The sequence below is a fragment of the Trachypithecus francoisi genome, unplaced genomic scaffold (genome assembly GCF_009764315.1).
Source record: "Trachypithecus francoisi isolate TF-2019V2 unplaced genomic scaffold, Tfra_2.0 Lachesis_group3, whole genome shotgun sequence".
NCBI classification, from domain to species: Eukaryota; Metazoa; Chordata; class Mammalia; order Primates; family Cercopithecidae; genus Trachypithecus; species Trachypithecus francoisi.
The window spans coordinates 147,806,560-147,824,643 of NW_022681468.1; the positions used below are offsets into that span (position 1 = coordinate 147,806,560).

An 18,084-nucleotide genomic window follows, 5' to 3' on the forward strand; every position below is an offset into this window, starting at 1 on the left:
TTTAAGGTTCTAAATGTTGTCTTTTAACATAAACAGCAGTATTTTTGCTGCCAAATTTCCTTACAAGTCTCCTGTTTGGGGGATGTGTTCTTAGGGGCTTTTTACTAGTTAATCTTACCTTTGTGGATTCTTTTGAATAGTTCATAGCCTGATTGCTTTTTACCATTTCCATAAATTCTATCCAACAAGTTAAATTTTTGAACATTCTAGTAGAATCCTTTGAAAATGTGTTGGTCATTTAAAAATTATTTTGAGAAAACAGTTTAAAAGAAAGAAAAAAGGAAGCTTATAATTAGGTTGCATCTTTTATTATGAACCAAAAGTAGATTCCTAAATGCAGTCATGTTTATTTTTGTCACATATGTATAAAGTAGGGAGTCTTTAGTATATTTTTCCTTTCACAGCTAGAATCAGAGATAAAAGCGAATACTGACTTCCTCCAGCTAATCAGTCATATAGTCAGATTTACCCTACCAAGTCTTCAGAATAATGTTTTGATTCATTAGAATACTGTGTTCCAAACTGTGTTTAATGAGTTTTATGAAGCTTCCATGATAACATGAGCTTTCTTGAGGCCTCTTCTAAGGTAGGCTTTGAAAAAAAAAATCTGATACTCTTATCTTTGCTTTTGCTATTTCTACCTTCCACAGCCATGCTTGCTTTTCGTTCATTGCTCTTTCTGTTCTATCTTGATATCTTTCAAGGTCCAAGATATGAATTATGCTCTCAGTGGAACTATTATCCACTATTATGTATATCATCATTTAACACCATTTAACAGTTACGAATATTGCCCTGTGACATGCATTCCTAATTTTGTTATTCCTTGTCTCAACTAGCGTTTTGAAGGGTCTTAATAATTTGTTTCCACTCGTTTCCCTTTTTGGCCTAACAGTGTGCCATATTTATTTATTTATGTTTTTCGAGACGGGGTCTTGCTCTGTCGCCCAGGCTAGAGTGCAGTGGTACCATCATGGCTCACTGCAGACTGGACTTCCTGGGCTCAAGTGATCCTCCTGCCTCCCTCACCTGAGTAGCTGGGGCTACAAGCAAGTACCACCACGCCTAGCTTTTTAAACATTTTTTGTAGCGATGAGTTCTCACTATGTTGCCTAGGGTGGTCTTGAACTCCTGGGCTCAAGTGATCCGCTTGCCTTGGCCTCCCAAACTTCTGGGGTTATAGGTGTGAGCTACTGCACCTAGCCTGCTCAATAAATGCTTAAATAATAGAAGACTGGTTTTAATTTAGGACTGCTTTATCACTCCCAGGTTTTTCCCAATAGAGATCCAGAAGTTAGAACTTTATGGCATAAAAATATATCCACAGTTTCAAGAGGTTAAAAACTGCCTGCCTGCTATTTTTTTATGAACAACAATACTTTTATCTTAATATCCAGCCTTTTTTGCTATATTATTTCAATATCTTATGTTTGGAGAAAGGATAGTCTTTGAGTATCTCAGTTTAGGGTAGGAAATAAATAGGATGCAGGTTAACAGTTTAGGAAAAATGCTTTGTTGGGGAATTATCTTTTGTTAACAAAGATTTCTTCTTTTGTAGTTGATGGAGAACCTTGTGACCTGTCTTTGAATATAACCTGGTATCTGAAAAGTGCTGATTGTTACAATGAAATCTACAACTTCAAGGTAACGAACATAAAATTACAGTCTTTTCTTGGACGTTAGTGATTATCTGGTTCCAGTCTCTTGATTTCATAGAGGAAAGAGTATCATGTAGCTATGGAGGAGGAGAGCTGGAACTAGAACACATGCTTCCCAATTTGCAGACCATCAGTTCTCAAACTTTTTGGTTTCAGAACTCATATTTGTAAAAATTATTGCAGATTCCAGAAAGCCTTTATGCTATTAGAAATTGTAACTGAGAAAATATAGAAATATTTATTAATTTTAAAGTAGCAATAATAAACTTATTACATGTTAATATAAATAACTGTTTTTCCAAGAAAACTACATAAAAGAGTAGGATTGTTTTGTATTTTTGTAAATTTGTTTACTATCTGGCATAACAGAAGATCACTGGATTCTTATATTCCCTTCTTCACTCAGTCTGTTGCAATAATTTGATTTAAGTACATGTAGAAAATAATGACCTCATACAGATATATAGTTGGGAAAAAGAATGGTGTTTTAATGGCCTTTTCAGATAACTGAGGATATTCTTTTTTGATTCTGTACCAAAACTCAACAAGTGGAAGTTTTTAAAGGTTAGTTGCAATGTGGAATCTGAAATATTAGTGAACTTTTTTTGTACTCTGATGAAAAAAATCCACTGCTATGAATGTATCTTTTACCTGTGTGTGATCTTGTAGCATCATTTATTGGTCATTTAGAACATAGTAGTTGACTGAATTATATACATTTTCTTTTTTTTTTTTTTTTTTGAGATGGAGTCTTGCTTTGTCGCCCAGGCTGGAGTGCAGTGGTGCCATCTCGGCTCATTGCAAGCTCCGCCTCCCGGGTTTACGCCATTCTCCTGCCTCAGCCTCCCGAGTAGCTGGGACTACAGGCGCCCGCCACCGTGCCCGGCTAATTTTTTGTATTTTTAGTAGAGACGGGGTTTCACCGTGGTCTCGATCTCCTGACCTCGTGATCCGCTCGCCTCGGCCTCCCAAAGTGCTGGGATTACAGGTGTGAGCCACTGCGCCCGGCATATGTTTTCTAAATATTAACTCATTTCACATTTAGCTAAAACTTACATTGTTTGTAACTATCCCCTGCCCTCTTCATCTCATCAGTAGGTTCTTAAGTTTTGGAAGGAGTTAAATTCAGTGTAGCAGATACAAGTTCTTCACAATTCCAGTTTTTGCTTGAAATCTCAAATTTTATTTTGGCAGTGAATACTGTCAGTTGTCTTCCTTGAGGTGACAGCCTCCATTGCCCATCTCCAGAGAAATATCTCTCAAATAACCACGTCTGAGTAATGGTAGTTTTTCAGTCATTCTTTCAAGTAAATGTGTTTCATGGAAAAAAATGATTAGTTTAACTCACAAGTCAAAGCAGTTGCAGAGTGCTTTATCTCAGGACAACAATTTATTGTATTTTGCATAATTCCCATTTTGTCACCTAGATTATTTAAAAAGTCAGGTACTCAAAATGTCCAGATTTAATAACATTAATAATTTTTACTGTTTTATCAAGGATATTCTTACATAAAACTGGCACTTTTAACAACTGCCCGTTTGTGACTGTGAAGAATATGATTGCTAGTACAATTAAGTGCCACTGCCTTAGTTCCTGATGAGGGGCAGCAGTTTTACCCACTATTGCTTTCGTAATATCATTGCGAGTCAAATAGCATACTATTTTTTTTTTTTGAGACGAAGTCTCACTCTGTCCCCCCGGGCTGGAGTGCAGTGGCGTGATCTCAGCTCACCACAATCTCTGCCTCCCAGGTTCAAGTGATTCTCTGGCCTCAGCCTCCCGAGTGGCTGGGATTACAGGTGTCTGCCACCACACCCGGCTAATTTTTGTATTTTTAGTAAAGATGGGGTTTTGCCATGTTGGCCAGGCTGGTCTTGACTCCTGACCTCAGGTGAACCACCTGCCTCAGCCTCCCAAAGTGCTGGGATTATAGGCGTGAACCACCATGCCTGGCCATGAAAATAGTTTTGACCACCTAGACTTTGTGAAAGGGTTCAGCGACCACACTTTTGAGAATTGCCATAATCCAGAATACTTGAGCACTGAAAATGTATTGCTCAAAGAACAAAGCTGGAAGCATCACATTACCTGACTTCAAACTATGCTACAGGGCTACAGTTACCAAAACAGACACAAAGACCAGTGGAACAGAAAAGAGAGCCCAGAAATAAGGCCGCACGCCTACAACCATCTGACATTTAACAAAGCTGACAAAAACAAGCAATGGGGAAAGGACTCCGTATTTAGTAAATAGTGTTGCATTACTGTGCTGGCCATATGCAGAAGATTGAAACTGGACCCCTTGCTCACACCATATTCAAAAATCAACTCAAGATAGATTGAAAACTTAAATGTAAAACCCGAAACTATAAAAACCCTGGAAGACAACCTAGGCAATACCATTCTGGACATGGGAAGTGGCAAAGATTTCATGATGATGCCAAAAGCAATCGCAACAAAAGCAAAAATTGACAAATGGGATTTAATTAAGAGCCTCTGCACAGCAAAAGAAACTATCAACAAAGTAAACAGACAACCTACAGAATGGGAAAAAATATTTGCAAACTATGCATCCAACAAAGATTTAATATCCAGCCTCTATAAGGAAGTTAAATTTATATGCAAAAAACAACCCCATAGAAAAGCGGGTAAAGGATATGAACAGACACTTTTCAAAAGAAGACATACATACAGCTAACAAGCATATGAAAAAAAAGGCTCTGTATTACTGGTTATTAGAGAAATGCAAATCAAAATCACAATGAGATACCATCTCACATGAGAATGGCTATTATTAAAAAGTCGAAGGATAATATATGCTGGCAAGGTTGTGGAGGAAGGGAATGCTTATACATTGTTAGTGGGAGTGTAAATTAGTTCAGCCCCTGTGGAAAGCAGTGTGGCAGTTCCTCAAAGAGATAAAAACAGAATTACTATTTGACCCAGCAATCCCATTACTGGGTATATATCCAAAGTAATATAAATCATTCTTTCGTAAAGACACATGCACACGTGTGTTCACTGCAGCACTGTTCACAATAGCAAAGACATGGAATCAACCTAAATGCTCATCAGTGGTAAACTGGATAAATAAAATGTGGTACGTATGCAGCCATAAAAAAGAATGCAGTACATATGCAGCCATAAACACGAATGAGAGATCATTTCCTTTGTGAGAACACAGAAGGAGCTGGAGGCCATTATCCTTAGCAACCTAACACGGGAACAGAAAGCGAAATATCACGTTTTCACTTATAAGATGGAGCTGAATGATGAGAACACATGGTCACAAAGAGGGGAACGACAGATACTGGGCCTACTTCAGGGTGGAGGGAGAGGATCAGAAAAAATAACTCTTGAGTACTACGTGGTACCTGGGTGATGAAATAATCTGTGAAACAATCCCCTGTGAGTTGAGGTTACCTATGTAACAAAGTTGCATATGTATACCTGAACCTAAAATAAAAATTTTTTAAAAAGTATATATAGAGAGTTCTGAGTTGAATTGTTCAGACCTTTTCCATTCTGTTTCCATCTCCCTATTTGCATTTTTTTAAAAAAGATTGTCCTTGTTTTGTGCTTGCAACAAATTTTGTGCTCTATCTTAGCTTATGAGCATGAATATCTTTTTGTTGATGTTGTTAATGTGGTCAAGTAAACTCTTTTAAGTATATTTTAATGTGACAAAACCCTCTACACTTTGGCAGTTTCCCAGTCTACTCAGAATTGTTAGTAGAACTGTGCCTTGTGAACCAAAGACTAGAATTATGCCCTTGAGTCTAATAGTGTTCGATTCTTAGATACTTTTATATGGAGCCTTTATCTGATGCTGTTCATTTTTAAAATAGCAAACTCAAAATTATATTTGTACTATAGGTGAACTATTTGTTGTGCTCTTATATCTTATTTTTTGAAAGGTGAATTAACTACTCTGTATTATCTCTTTTTCCAGGCAGAAGAAGTAGAGATGTATTTGGAAAAACTTAAGGAAAAAAGAGGCTTGTCTGGGAGATATCAAACGTCATCAAAATTGTTCCAGAACTGCAGTGAACTCTTTAAAACACAGGTAATCTTTGCAAGTGGTTGGAGATAAATAGAATAGGCAAAAAATGGAATGTCTGTATTTTTGGCTGTATTCTCTTCCCACTCCTCAAGTATTTCTTTTGGTAGAAGTAAGTGGAAGCATGTTCTGATAGGTACATAGTAAGCCACTTACATACTCATCAAAGAGAGATTGTATTTTCCTTTGTGTGTAAAAAGCAAACCCCCATTTTTTTTTCTTGTGGTAAAATATACACTACATAAAATTTACCATTTTAACCATTTCTAAGTGTGTAATACAGTGGCATTAAGTATATTCACATTGCTGTGCAGCCATCAACCCATCTCCATATCTCCAGTACTTTCTTTTTTTTTTCCAAGGAAGAGTCTCGTTCTGTCCCCCAGGCTGGAGTGCAGTGGTGCAATCTCGGCTCACTGCAGTTTCCACCTCCGTCCAGGGTCCAAGCAATTCTTTTGCCTCAGCCTCCCAAGTGGCTAGGGCTATAGGTTCACACCATTACACCTGGCTAATTCTTTTGTATTTTCAGTAGAGACAGGATTTCACCATGTTAGCCAGGCTGGTCTTGAACTCTTGACCTCAAGTGATCTACCCACCTTAGCCTCCAGAAATGCTGGGATTACAGTTGTGAGCCACCGGGCTGAGCCCCATGTCTAGTACTTTTATCATCCCAAACTAAAACAGCATACCTATTAAGCAAAAATTCCCCACCCTCCAGCCCCAAGTCCACGGTAACCACTCTTCTACTTTCCATGAATTTGACTATTCTAGATACCTCATATAAATAGAATCATACAACTTTTGTGGTTTTTTTGTCTGACTTCTTTCACTTAGCATAATGTTTTTAAGATTCATCCATGTTGTAGCATTATCAGAATTTCATTCCTTTTTAAGGCTAAATGATGATTTATGGTATATATGTACCACATTTTGTTTTTCCATTCATCTGTTGATAGACATTTGAAACCTCATATTTTTAATTCTCTGGTCTCCTCATCTCTTTAATATGTTCCTAGAAAAATCAGGTTTTTAAAATTTTACTGCTATAGATCTGAAATCAGAAGGGTATCATCATTGTCTTAGAGTTCAATTTCACACCTTAATTTTGTAGAAAGAGAGAGATGTGAATAATCATATTTTTCACGCTTACATATATGTAATGTAAGTGGGGATTCTGATAGGAAATTTTGTCTTAGAAATAGTAATCTAATACCAATTTTTTGATAGAAAAGTTTTATATGTGTTAAAAACAGTTATAGTAATTATCATCTATACTTGTCCTTACTATATTTAAAAATCATTTTGGAATATTTAGCAACTTGCCTTGAACTGTCAAATTACTGGAAGTAAAGTTTATTATTAAGAAGACAAATTTAATCATTGAATTGTAATTGAGTCTGGACACGATGGCTCAGGCCTGTAATCCCAGCACTTTTGAGAGGCTGAGGTGGGCGGATCACCTGAGGTCAGGAGTTCAAGACCAACCTGGCCAACATGGTGAAACCCTGTCTCTACTAAAAATACAAAAAAAAAATTATCCGGGCATGTAATCCCAGCTACTTGAGAGGCTGAGGTGGGAGAATCACTTGAACCCAGAAGGCTGAGATCGTGCCACTGCACTCCAGCCTGGGCAATGAGAGTGAAACTTGGTCTCAAAAAAAAAAAAAATTGATAGTTGATGAGCAGATGAAGTAATTGGTAATTGAAGGAACAGTTCAGCTTTTATTATAACTTAGATTTTATGATCTTGAAGGGAAAAGAAAATAGCTTTAAGATGGTGAAAGAATGGTAAAGAAAACTAGAAACAGTGTGATGTTGTGTAGTTTGTATGTTTTCTGTTGGTTTTCCAAATTTATCCCTTAGACTAGGAGGGTTGGTTGGTCTTTCCTGGATTCGATTATGGAAAGCTACCTGTTGCCTCTGGTTGCCTGAGGCTGACTACTTTTAGATGTGCTATAATCTTTCCGGGGTATTGGCTTATTGGTAAGGTTTCCTCTCCTCCTCCAGTCTAATGTAACAGGTTGAATTACACAATCTCATTACTCAGGAAGGAGAATGCCTCATCTACCGATAATTGGTAAGAAAGATAATTAGTGTAGTTTTTTACAGGCATGAAATGTAGTACGGTGCAAGGGACAGCAGACCTAAGTGTCAAGAATACTAAGTTTAGGCCGGGCACAGTGGGTCACGCCTGTAATCCCAGCACTTTGGGAGGCTGAGACAGGTGGATCACGAGGTCAAGAGATTGAGACCATCCTGGCTAACATGGTGAAACCCCGGCTCTACTAAAAATACAAAAAAAATTAGCTGGGCGTGGTAGCAAGCACCTGTAGTCCCAGCTACTCGGGAGGCTGAGGCAGGAGAATGGCCTGAACCTGGGAGGTGGAGCTTGCAGTGAGCCAAGATCGTACTACTGCACTCCAGCCTGAGCGACAGAGCAAGACTCGCCTAAAAAAAAAAAAAAAAAAAAGGCCGGGCGCGGTGGCTCAAGCCTGTAATCCTAGCACTTTGGGAGGCCGAGACGGGCGGATCACAAGGTCAGGAGATCGAGACCACCCTGGCTAATACGGTGAAACCCTGTCTCTACTAAAGAATACAAAAAACTAGACGGGCAACGGGGCGACGAGGCGGGCGCCTGTAGTCCCAGCTACTTGGGAGGTGGAGGCAGGAGAATGGCGTAAACCTGGGAGGCAGAGCTTGCGGTGAGATGAGATCCGGCCACCGCACTCCAGCCTGGGCGACAGAGCCAGACTCTGTCTCAAAAAAAAAAAAAAAAAAAAAAAAAAAATTAGGTTTAAATCCTATTTCTTTGTCTAAAGTTTTGTAGTTTTGAGCCACATTTTACTCACCTGTAAAATGAGGGGAAATGATCTAAGATTCTTCCATCTTAAGTATACATCCTATATCTAAGACTTTGTCATTCTTAAATGTTTATTATTCTCATAGAAAAATTGAAAGGCCATTTTGGTTTGATACTATTTTCTAGTTCCCAGCAGGGTTTTATTCACTTGTTTGTGGTTAATTGGAAATGTTTCGTCTACTGATGCTGTGTTATTATATTTACTAATTAGGATGTGGTGTTTTAACCATTTCTTTGTATTTTGAGTTACACTTTTCTTCTAGTATTTACACACCTTTAATTTTTTTAGTTTTGTGTTTCTTTTATAGAGCTTTTCTGGAGATTTTATGCATCGACTGCCTCTTTTAGGAGAAAAACAGGAGGTAATTGTTTTCCTTATATATTTCTGAGAGTGCAGTAAAAACTTTGGTGGTGCAGGAGACACCCATGCTCGCTACATCTCCAGGGAGGGAGTGCTGCATCTGGGGAGCAGGCTCAGGCAGAGGCTACAGGAACTTGGGCAGCTAAAAACAAGAAGTTCTGAATTAATTATTATTATTTTTTAATATTTAAAGGCTAAGGAGAATGGAACAAACCTTACCTTTATTGGAGACAAAACTGTAAGTATATTTGGGGATTTGGGGCATTGAACACATATTTTTGTTTTCTTATAGTCCTGTATTTTTGAATTGTTCTCCCATATTATGCTAACATTTGAAAAGAAAGTTAAGTCTGGAAGCTATAGACCAAAATCTTTTTTTTTTTTTTTTTGAGATGGAATCTCGCTCTGTTGCCCAGGCTGGAATGCAGTGGCACGATCTCGGCTCACTGCAAGCTCCGCCTCCCGGGTTTACGCCATTCTCCTGCCTCAGCCTCCCAAGTAGCTGGGACTACAGGCGCCCGCCATCTCGCCTGGCTAGTTTTTTGTATTTTTTAGTAGAGACAGGGATTCACCGTGTAGACCAGGATGGTCTCGATCTCCTGACCTCGTGGTCCACCCGTCTCGGCCTCCCAAAGTACTGGGATTACAGGCTTGAGCCACCGCGCCCGGCCAACCAAAATCTTAAAAATGGTTGGATCTCTGGATGATAACTATGAGTGATTTTTAGTTTCTTTTTTGTGTTTTCTGTATTTCTATATTTTCTACTGTACATCTGTATTGCTTTTATAATTATCCCTCAATACATATCTGTAAACAGGAAGAAACTTGTTAAAAATAAGAACTCTTAAACTTGATCTAAAATTATCTGTGATAAAATATAATTGAAAGAGAGTTTGGAAAATTGAAATAAGGTCTAAAACTGTAAATATGTCTTAAGTTTTCATAAGTATGCATTGTATGGATACTATTTTCAAATTCATAATCACTAATTCCTCAAAACATCACCAGTTAAAAATTTAGAGGAAGGATGACATCTATCAATGTTGGATTATGGTTTTTACAAGGCTGTTTAAAGTTTTTAATTTTGTAACAACTTATGAAAGTATAATATACATATGACAGAAGTTATGTTTTGTTTTGTTTTTTGAGACAAGGTCTCACTCTTGCCTATGTTGAAGAACAGTAGTGTGAACATGGCTCCCTGCAGCCTTGACCTCCTGGGCTGAAGTGATCCTCCTGCCTCAGACTCCCAAGTAACTGAGATCAGAGGCACATACCGCCATGCCTGGCTAATTTTTAAAAATTTTTGGTAGAGATTGGATCTCACCATGTTGCCCAGGCTGGTATGGAACTCCTAGGCTCAAGTAATCATCTCACTTCAGCCTCCCAAAGTGCTAGGATTATAGGTGTGAGCCACTGCGCCCAGCCTAAAAGTTATTGTTAAAGTTATTATATTAAAGCACATAATTTAGTGGTTTTTAGTATTCTTAAGTTGTGCAAGCACCACTCAAAGTCTAGTTCCAGAATTGTTCATCGTCCCCAAAAGTAGCCCCATACTCATTATCAGTCACTCCCCATTTTTCCTGCCCTCAGCCTCTGACAATCAGTAATCTGTTTTCTGTCTCTGTATTTGCCTTTTCTGGACATTTTATATAACTGAAATCGTATAATACATGGCCTTGTGTCTGGCCTCTTTCGCAGTTTACACTTTGTCTTAACTTTTACTTCCTGCTTGCACAGAACCTTAAGATCAGCCAGCGAGTGATTAGGGCCTTCTCAGGTCTCTCCTGGACCTGTGCACAGCCCTGGGCATATGGCCTTCTAGATTTCCAGGAATATTTTGGAGCTTTCCAAAGTCCCTGTGGACATCCCACTCTCCAGTTTTTTCTTTTAAGTTTCCGATCAGCCTTTTAGTCGCCCCGGTTGGTAATGTCACCTCAGGCAGCTGTGATCTTGAAGGATTGCTATTCAGTGTGTTTGGCAAATGCTTTGAGTACAGGGCTGTTGACACTGGGTGATCCCTGAGTCAGGTCAGATAAAGACAAGCCCTGAGAATGGAGCTTTTCAGCAATTTGCCAGACAGCTCAGGTGATCAGTCTTTTAGGGACCTCCAAATTTGTTTTTTCCTTTGGGAGGCCTAGGTGGGCAGATCACTTGAGGCCAGGAGTTTGACACCAGCCTGACCAACATGGTGAAACTCGTCTCTGCCAAAAATACAAAAATTAGACAGGCATGGTGGTACACACCTGTAATCCCAGCTACTTGGGAGGCTGAAGCAGGAGAATCACTTGAACCCAGAAAGTGGAGGCTACAGTAAGCTGAGATCACACCACTGCACTCCAGCCTAGGCAACAGTGAAACTCTGTGTTCCCTTCCCCCGCCCCCTTTGCCCAGTGGCTGCTAAGCTGTTGTTTTTCTCAGCTATTAACAGTTTCAGGGATTTTGGTTTTAAGGAACTTGGGAGAGAGGGATGGGATTAAGGTGAACACAGACATCTCAAGCTTGCTTTTCTTTCCTAGATTCAGTTACCTTTCTCGAAGAAACATTTTTTGTATTGTTGAAAGACTTTAATTTCCAAAGTTCCAAAAGTTGATTTTGATAGTTTGTGTTAGTGTTTTTGTTGCTTTTATAGATGAGTAGATTTTCAGAGTTTCTTATTCTGCCATTCTGAAAGTATTCTCACTACCCAAACCCCAGTTTTATTTATACAGAATTTTAACTGAAAGTAGGTTAGGCATGACAATCTTTGTTAATTTTTTTAAACAAAAGATAGCCATTAGGACTTGGTGCAGTGGCTCACGCCTACAATGCCAGCACTTTGGGAGGCCAAGGTGGGCAGATCACTTGAGGTTGGGAGTTTGAGACCAACCTGGCCAACGTGGTGAAACTTTGTCTTTACTAAAAATACAAAAATTAGTTGGTCATGGTGGCAGGCACCTGTAATCCAAGCAATTCGGGAGGCTGAGGCAGGAGAATCACTTGAACTTGGGAGGTGGAGGTTGCAGTGAGCTGAGATCACGCTACTGCACTCCAGTCTGGGTGACCAGTGAGATTCCATCTCAAAAACAAAAAAGGAAAAAAGATATTCATTGGATTTTCTCTTACTAATAGGCATATATTCACTGTGAAAATGGAGACGACATACATAAATGAAAAGAAGAAAATAGTAATCTATAATACCATGCAGTGATGTATTTATTTTCCTAGTCTTTTGTATATGGGCATGTTGATATTTATTTTAAAAAGGGGATCTTACAGTATGTATTATATGACTTTTTTTGTAGTTTAGCAATATAACATGGACATCTTTTCAGTTTGGTAAATATTGTATTACATCGTTACTTAAATGCTTGTATAGTGTCTTATTGTATGAGTACATTGCAGTTTGTTCAATTCTCTATTGAACATTTATGAGTTTCATTATCTTGGAATTTTATGCAGTGTTGTGATTAATATTTTAACTACATTTGCTTTTAAGTCTATTTTCTGATCTCAGAAGAATTGTATATTGGAATAAGTTTTTAATTCTATAACTTAAAAGTAAAAATCCTTTGTAATTTTGTGTTCTCATAGTGTTAACAGTTTGGTGTGATTACACAGAACACATGCATATTAATCAAAATAAGATCATATCATATACCGTTGTATAATTTTTTATTTTTACTACCAAATTGGTACCTTGAATACTGCTTCACCTTTTCATGGCTGCTTAGTGTTCTGTTTTATTATGATTTTAACAATTAACTCCCAATTGATGAATATTTGGGTCGTTCCCAAATTTTCCCTATTATGGATAAGGTCATGTTCCTAATGTCTAGCTGTATCTCTGTGTACATTTATAATCTTTAGGTTAAATTCCTGGAGGTAGAATTGCTAGATCCACATGTATGCACAGTTTAAAAGTTCTTTTTCGTAGCAATTTATGGCCCCAAGAAAGTGAGAGTGAGTGTCTTAGTTTGTTTATGTTGCTATGGAAGGACACCTGGAGCTGGGTAATTTATAAAGAAAAGAGGTTTATTTGGCTCACTGTTCTGTGGGCTTTCAAAGAAGCATGGGGCCGGCATCTATTTCTGGTGAGGGCTTCAGGCTGCTTCCACTCATGGTGGGAGGTGAAGGGGAGTCTGTGTGTGCAGATCACATGGCAAGGGAGGAAGAAGGAAAGAGGGAGGAGGAGAGGACATAGCGGACTCTTTTTTAATAATCAAGGAACCAATAGAGGGAGAAGTCATTACTGAAAGGACAGTGGCACCAAGCCACTCATTAGGGATTGACCCCGTGACCCAAACACCTCTCTCTAGATTTCACCTCCAACATTGGGGATCACATCTCAATATGAAATTTGGGAGGACAGCTATCTAAACCATAGCAGTGAGTTTCCATCTTTCCTCACAAAAACAGTGGCTGTCATTTAAAATAGATTTTATGCAGTTTGTCTAGTTAAGCAATAATTTGCTGTTGTAAATTATATTCAAAAAATTATTGTTAAGCCAGGTGCTGTGGCTCACGCCTATAACCCCAGCACATTGGGAGGCCACAGCAGGTGGATCGCTTGAGCTCACAAGTTTGAGACCAGCCTGGGCAATATGGTGAAACCTTGTCTCTGCAAAAAATGATGGCAAAATTAGCCAGAAGGTGGCACGTGCGCCTGTAGTCCCAGCTACTTGGGTGACTGATGTGGGAGGATGGCTTGAGCCTGGGAGGCAGAGATTGCAGTGAGCCAAGATCACACCACTTCACTCTAGGCGATAGAGCCATACCTCGTCTCAAAAACAAAAACAACAACAACAGAATTATTGTTGAAGGTGAACATTCATTTATATGGGTATTGGCTCTTGTGCTTTCTTCAGTTGTCTTCTGTGCACAGCATACTTTGAGTTCTATTCAAGGCTTGAGTCTTGTTACAGTGATTAAAACTGGCTGAAAGGTGACCCTGTTGAATACCACAAGTAATATTTAGGAATACTTAGTCAAAATATAGTCAAAAGAAATGAAAGAATTAACTATCTTTTGATCTTTCTTCCTGAAAATTTAGTCCAAGGCAAATACCTTATAATCCTATTTAAAGGATATTCACAGGCTGGGTTCAGTGGTAATCTCAGCATTTTTGAGGCCCAAAGTGGGTGGATCACTTGAAGCCAGGATTTTTGAGACCAGTCTGGTCAACATGGCAAAACCCTGTCTCTACTAAAAGTGCAAAAATTAGCTTGGTGTGGTGGGGTACATCTGTAATCCCAGCTACTTGAGTGCTTGAGGCCTGAGAATCACTTGAGCCCAAAAGGCACAGGTTGTAGTGAGCCACGATTACACCACTGCACTCCAGCCTGAGTGACAAAATGAGACTCTGTCTCAAAAAAACAAAAAGGATACTCACAAATTCAGTACTTCCATCCTATTTCATTAAAGCTCTGATTAAATATATATGTTTATGGGCCGGGTGTAGTGGCTCACACCTGTGATCCCAGCACTTTGGGAGGCCAAGGTGGGTGGATGACCTGATGTCAGGAGTTCAAGGTCAGCCTGGCCAATGTGGTGAAACCTCGTCTCTACTAAAAAATACAAGAAAAAAAAAAAAAAAAAAGGAAAATTAACTAGGTGTGGTGGCGCACGCCTGTAATCCCAGCTACTTGGGAGGCTGAGGTGGGAGAATGCCTGAACCCAGGAGGCGGAGATTACATTGAGCTGAGATCATTCCACTGCACTCCAGCCTAGGCAATAGAGCAAGACTCCATCTAAAGAAAAAAAACCCTATGTGTTTATGGAAGAAAGGTCCTCTGCATGTCCCTTCCTCTAAGGAAAGAATGATAAAAGAGAACACTTGAATATTTTGATTAACTCAGTTTTTTTGGATTTAAGCAATAATGTGATACATTTAACATTACAATTTTTAAAAAATTAATAGAGGCCGGGCGCGGTGGCTCAAGCCTGTAATCCCAGCACTTTGGGAGGCCGAGACGGGCAGATCAGGAGGTCAGGAGATCAAGACCATCCTGGCTAATATGGTGAAACCCCGTCTCTACTAAAAAATACAAAAAACTAGCCGGGCGACGAGGCAGGCGCCTGTAGTCCCAGCTACTCGGGAGGCTGAGACAGGAGAATGGCTTGAACCCGGGAGGCGGAGCTTGCAGTGAGCTGAGAGCCGGCCACTGCACTCCAGCCTGGGCGGCAGAGCAAGACTCCGTCTCAAAAAAAAAAAAAAAAAAATTAATAGAGTTTATTGTTTAGAGCAGTTTTAGGTTCACAACAAAATTGAATAAAAGGTGCAGAGAGGCCAGTGCAGTGGCTTACACCCTTTGGGAGGCCAAGGTGGGAGGATCACTTGAACCCAGGAGTTCAAGAGCAGCCTGGAAAACATTGAGACCCTATCTCTACAAAAAGCAAAAGTTGGCTGGGTACAGTGGCTCATGTCTGTAATCCCAGCACTTTGGGAGGCCCAGGCAGACAGATCACCTGAGGTCGGGAGTTTGAGACCAACCTGACCAACATGGAGAAACCCGTCTCTACTAAAAATGTAAAATTAGCTGGGCATGGTAGCATATGCCTGTAATCCCAGCTACTTGGGAGGCTGAGGCAGGAGAATGGCTTGAACCTGGGAGGCGGAGTTTGCAGTGAGCCAAGATCGCACCTTTGCACTCCAGCCTGGGCGACAAGAGCAAAACTCCGTCTTAAAAACAAACAAACAAAACCCAGATTACCCAGCGTGGTTGTGCATGCCTATAGTCACAGCTACAAGGGAGGCTGAAGTGGGAGGATCACTTGAGCCCAGGAGATCAAGGCTGCAGTGAGCCATGATCATGTCATTGTACTCCAGTCTAAGCAATAAAGCAACACTCTGTCTCAAAAAAAAAAAGAGAGGTCCCCCATGCCCTGTTTGTACCTGTACACTTAGCCTCCCCCATCATCAACGTATGCGCCACTGTGGCACACGGTTATAATTGATGAACCATGCTGACATGTCATTATCAACCAAAGTCTGTAGTTTACATTAAGGTTCACTCTGCATTGTACATTGTATGAATTTTGATAAATGTGTAAAGAAATCTTCACTTTTGTAGTATCATACAGAATAGTTTCAGTGCCTAAACATCCTCTGTGCTCTGCCTGTTTGTCTCTCCTTTCTCCTTGAACTCCTGGCAATCAGTGATCTTTTTACTGTCTTCATAGTTTTGCCTTTTCCAGAATGTCATCTAGTTGGAGTTGTACAAATATGTGACCTTTTTAGATTGGCTTCTTTCACTTAGTAATATGCGTTTAAGGTTCCTCCATGTCTTCTGGTGGCTTGATAGTTCATTTATTTTTAGTGCTGAATCATATTCCATTGTTTGGATATATCACAGTTTATCCATTCATCTATTGAAGGACATCTTGATTGCTTTCAAATTATAACAGTTATAGATAAAGCTGTTGTAAACATTTGTGTCCAGGGTTTTATGTGGACGTAAGTTTTCAACTCATTTGGGTAACTATCAAGGAGCATGATTGCTAGATTGTATGGTAAGAGTATGTTTAGTTTTGTAACCATTGCAATTTTGACAATGCAGTGCTTAATCAAAAATAGCATGTTCTGGGAACAAAACTACTCTTGTAGTCTGTCTGTCTGACAGCATCAATAACTGGATTGTCACTTGTAGCTTTAATTACCTTACTCATGGGGTTAAAAAGTTCTGTTGAAGGGCACTTACAATTTTGAGATCATACCATGAAGACAGTGCTTTAAAAATAATTCTGTTCATAAGCTAGCGGTAGACTGTGAAAAAGGGAAAAAAAGAAAAAAATAGTTCTGTTACGGAGAACAAAATAATTAATAGTTGAGATGGTAGTTGAGAGCCCAGGCTCTGGGGTCAGGTGTCCTAGATTTTGAAATCCCAACTTCATAACTTAATATTTCCCTTAGAAATGTTATTGTGCTTCAGTTTCTTACATAATAAAATGGAGCTAATAGAAATGATATTACCAAGAATTGTCGAGTAGCGAAGTCCAGGTCTCCATGCTTCTACAAAAGCAACTAGTAAGCTGATGAAAACTGTCACATGCAACTTTCACAGAACTTTGAAATCGAGCCAAAACTTAATAAGGAAAAAGTTCAACAAAGAAAGAAGCTGCTACATTACATTAAGAAAGGGCTGTGATATTGTAATTTGTTTACCATACCCTCCTTCCCAGTTCAGCGGCAGGAAGATGGCAACCCACAGTCATGGTGCAGGTCGCTAGTGCCAGGGGAACTAATACAGACCTTTTTCTTAAAAGACTTGCCATTGTGTGTTTTCACCTGTCTGGAGGCTCCCTGAAGGACCCATGCAAGGACTTGCCTCTGTTTTCCCCAATTTAGAGTGTTCCCAGGGCTGGAGTGGCTTCCTGGGTTGTGTTTGCCAAAAGCATTTGAAGGCAGAAGTATTGTGTACATAGGGAAGGGGATAACAGTGGGGATAAGCAATAGAGAGACTGTCAAGCATGAGAAGGAAAGGGTCCAGAAAGGAGATTTGTGAAAGAACAAGGCTTTTTAAAGCTTCTGTGTATATTGAGGTATGAAGAAAGCCATATATATTCTCACGACTGGACATATGATCAGAAAAGACCTTAGATGACCCTAAGCTCTCATTCTGGCTAACCTTTAGGCTCTGTACAAGCAAAAAGTGAAGATTAAGGAATAGCTTTAATTGGCCCAGCTAAGCATTGAAGGATTGCCCCAGGGTGCAAAGACTGGGAGAATATTCTGTTCTTTTTTGTCTTTGGCTCCTGGTGTTTAAGAAATCTTTGTCAAAACACTAGCTGACCACTAAGCTGAAGGAATATGGATTCCAGTAGCCACACAGGTCTAACAATGCAGACTTTACAAAAATGGTTCAGAAAAGTCACTCAGTAAAAGAGACAGCCCATATTATTACCAGCTAACAAACCCCAAGGAGGGGGCAGATTGTGGTTTCCAGAGCTGTCACTTTAAAACATTCAGTTTTCAGTGGAAAATTACGAGGCGTCCATATATGGCAAACAGAGTATAGCATATTTACAGGGTTAAAAAAGTATACATACTTCGAAGAGGAACCCTTAGCATTAGACTCACCAGACCAAAGATTTTAAATGAACTGTCTTAAATATCTCAAAGAGCTAAAAATAAAAAAAAAAACCATGGACGAAGAACCTAAAGGA

The 18,084-nt window shown here is 39.4% G+C and overlaps 1 protein-coding gene across 5 annotated transcripts in view; it reads left to right on the forward strand.

Moving 5' to 3' along the window:
- The window catches only part of TMEM87A (transmembrane protein 87A), a 67,519-nt gene that overhangs the window by 3,668 nt on the left and 45,767 nt on the right, over positions 1-18,084 (forward strand). For all 5 annotated transcript variants that reach the window (XM_033190435.1, XM_033190432.1, XM_033190433.1 and 2 more), the window contains 4 exons: positions 1,559-1,644; positions 5,612-5,725; positions 8,888-8,941; positions 9,134-9,178. In XM_033190435.1, the coding sequence (XP_033046326.1) occupies positions 5,627-5,725; positions 8,888-8,941; positions 9,134-9,178 (198 nt within the window). In that variant the 5' untranslated portion in view covers positions 1,559-1,644; positions 5,612-5,626. The remainder of the gene's footprint in view (positions 1-1,558; positions 1,645-5,611; positions 5,726-8,887; positions 8,942-9,133; positions 9,179-18,084) is intronic.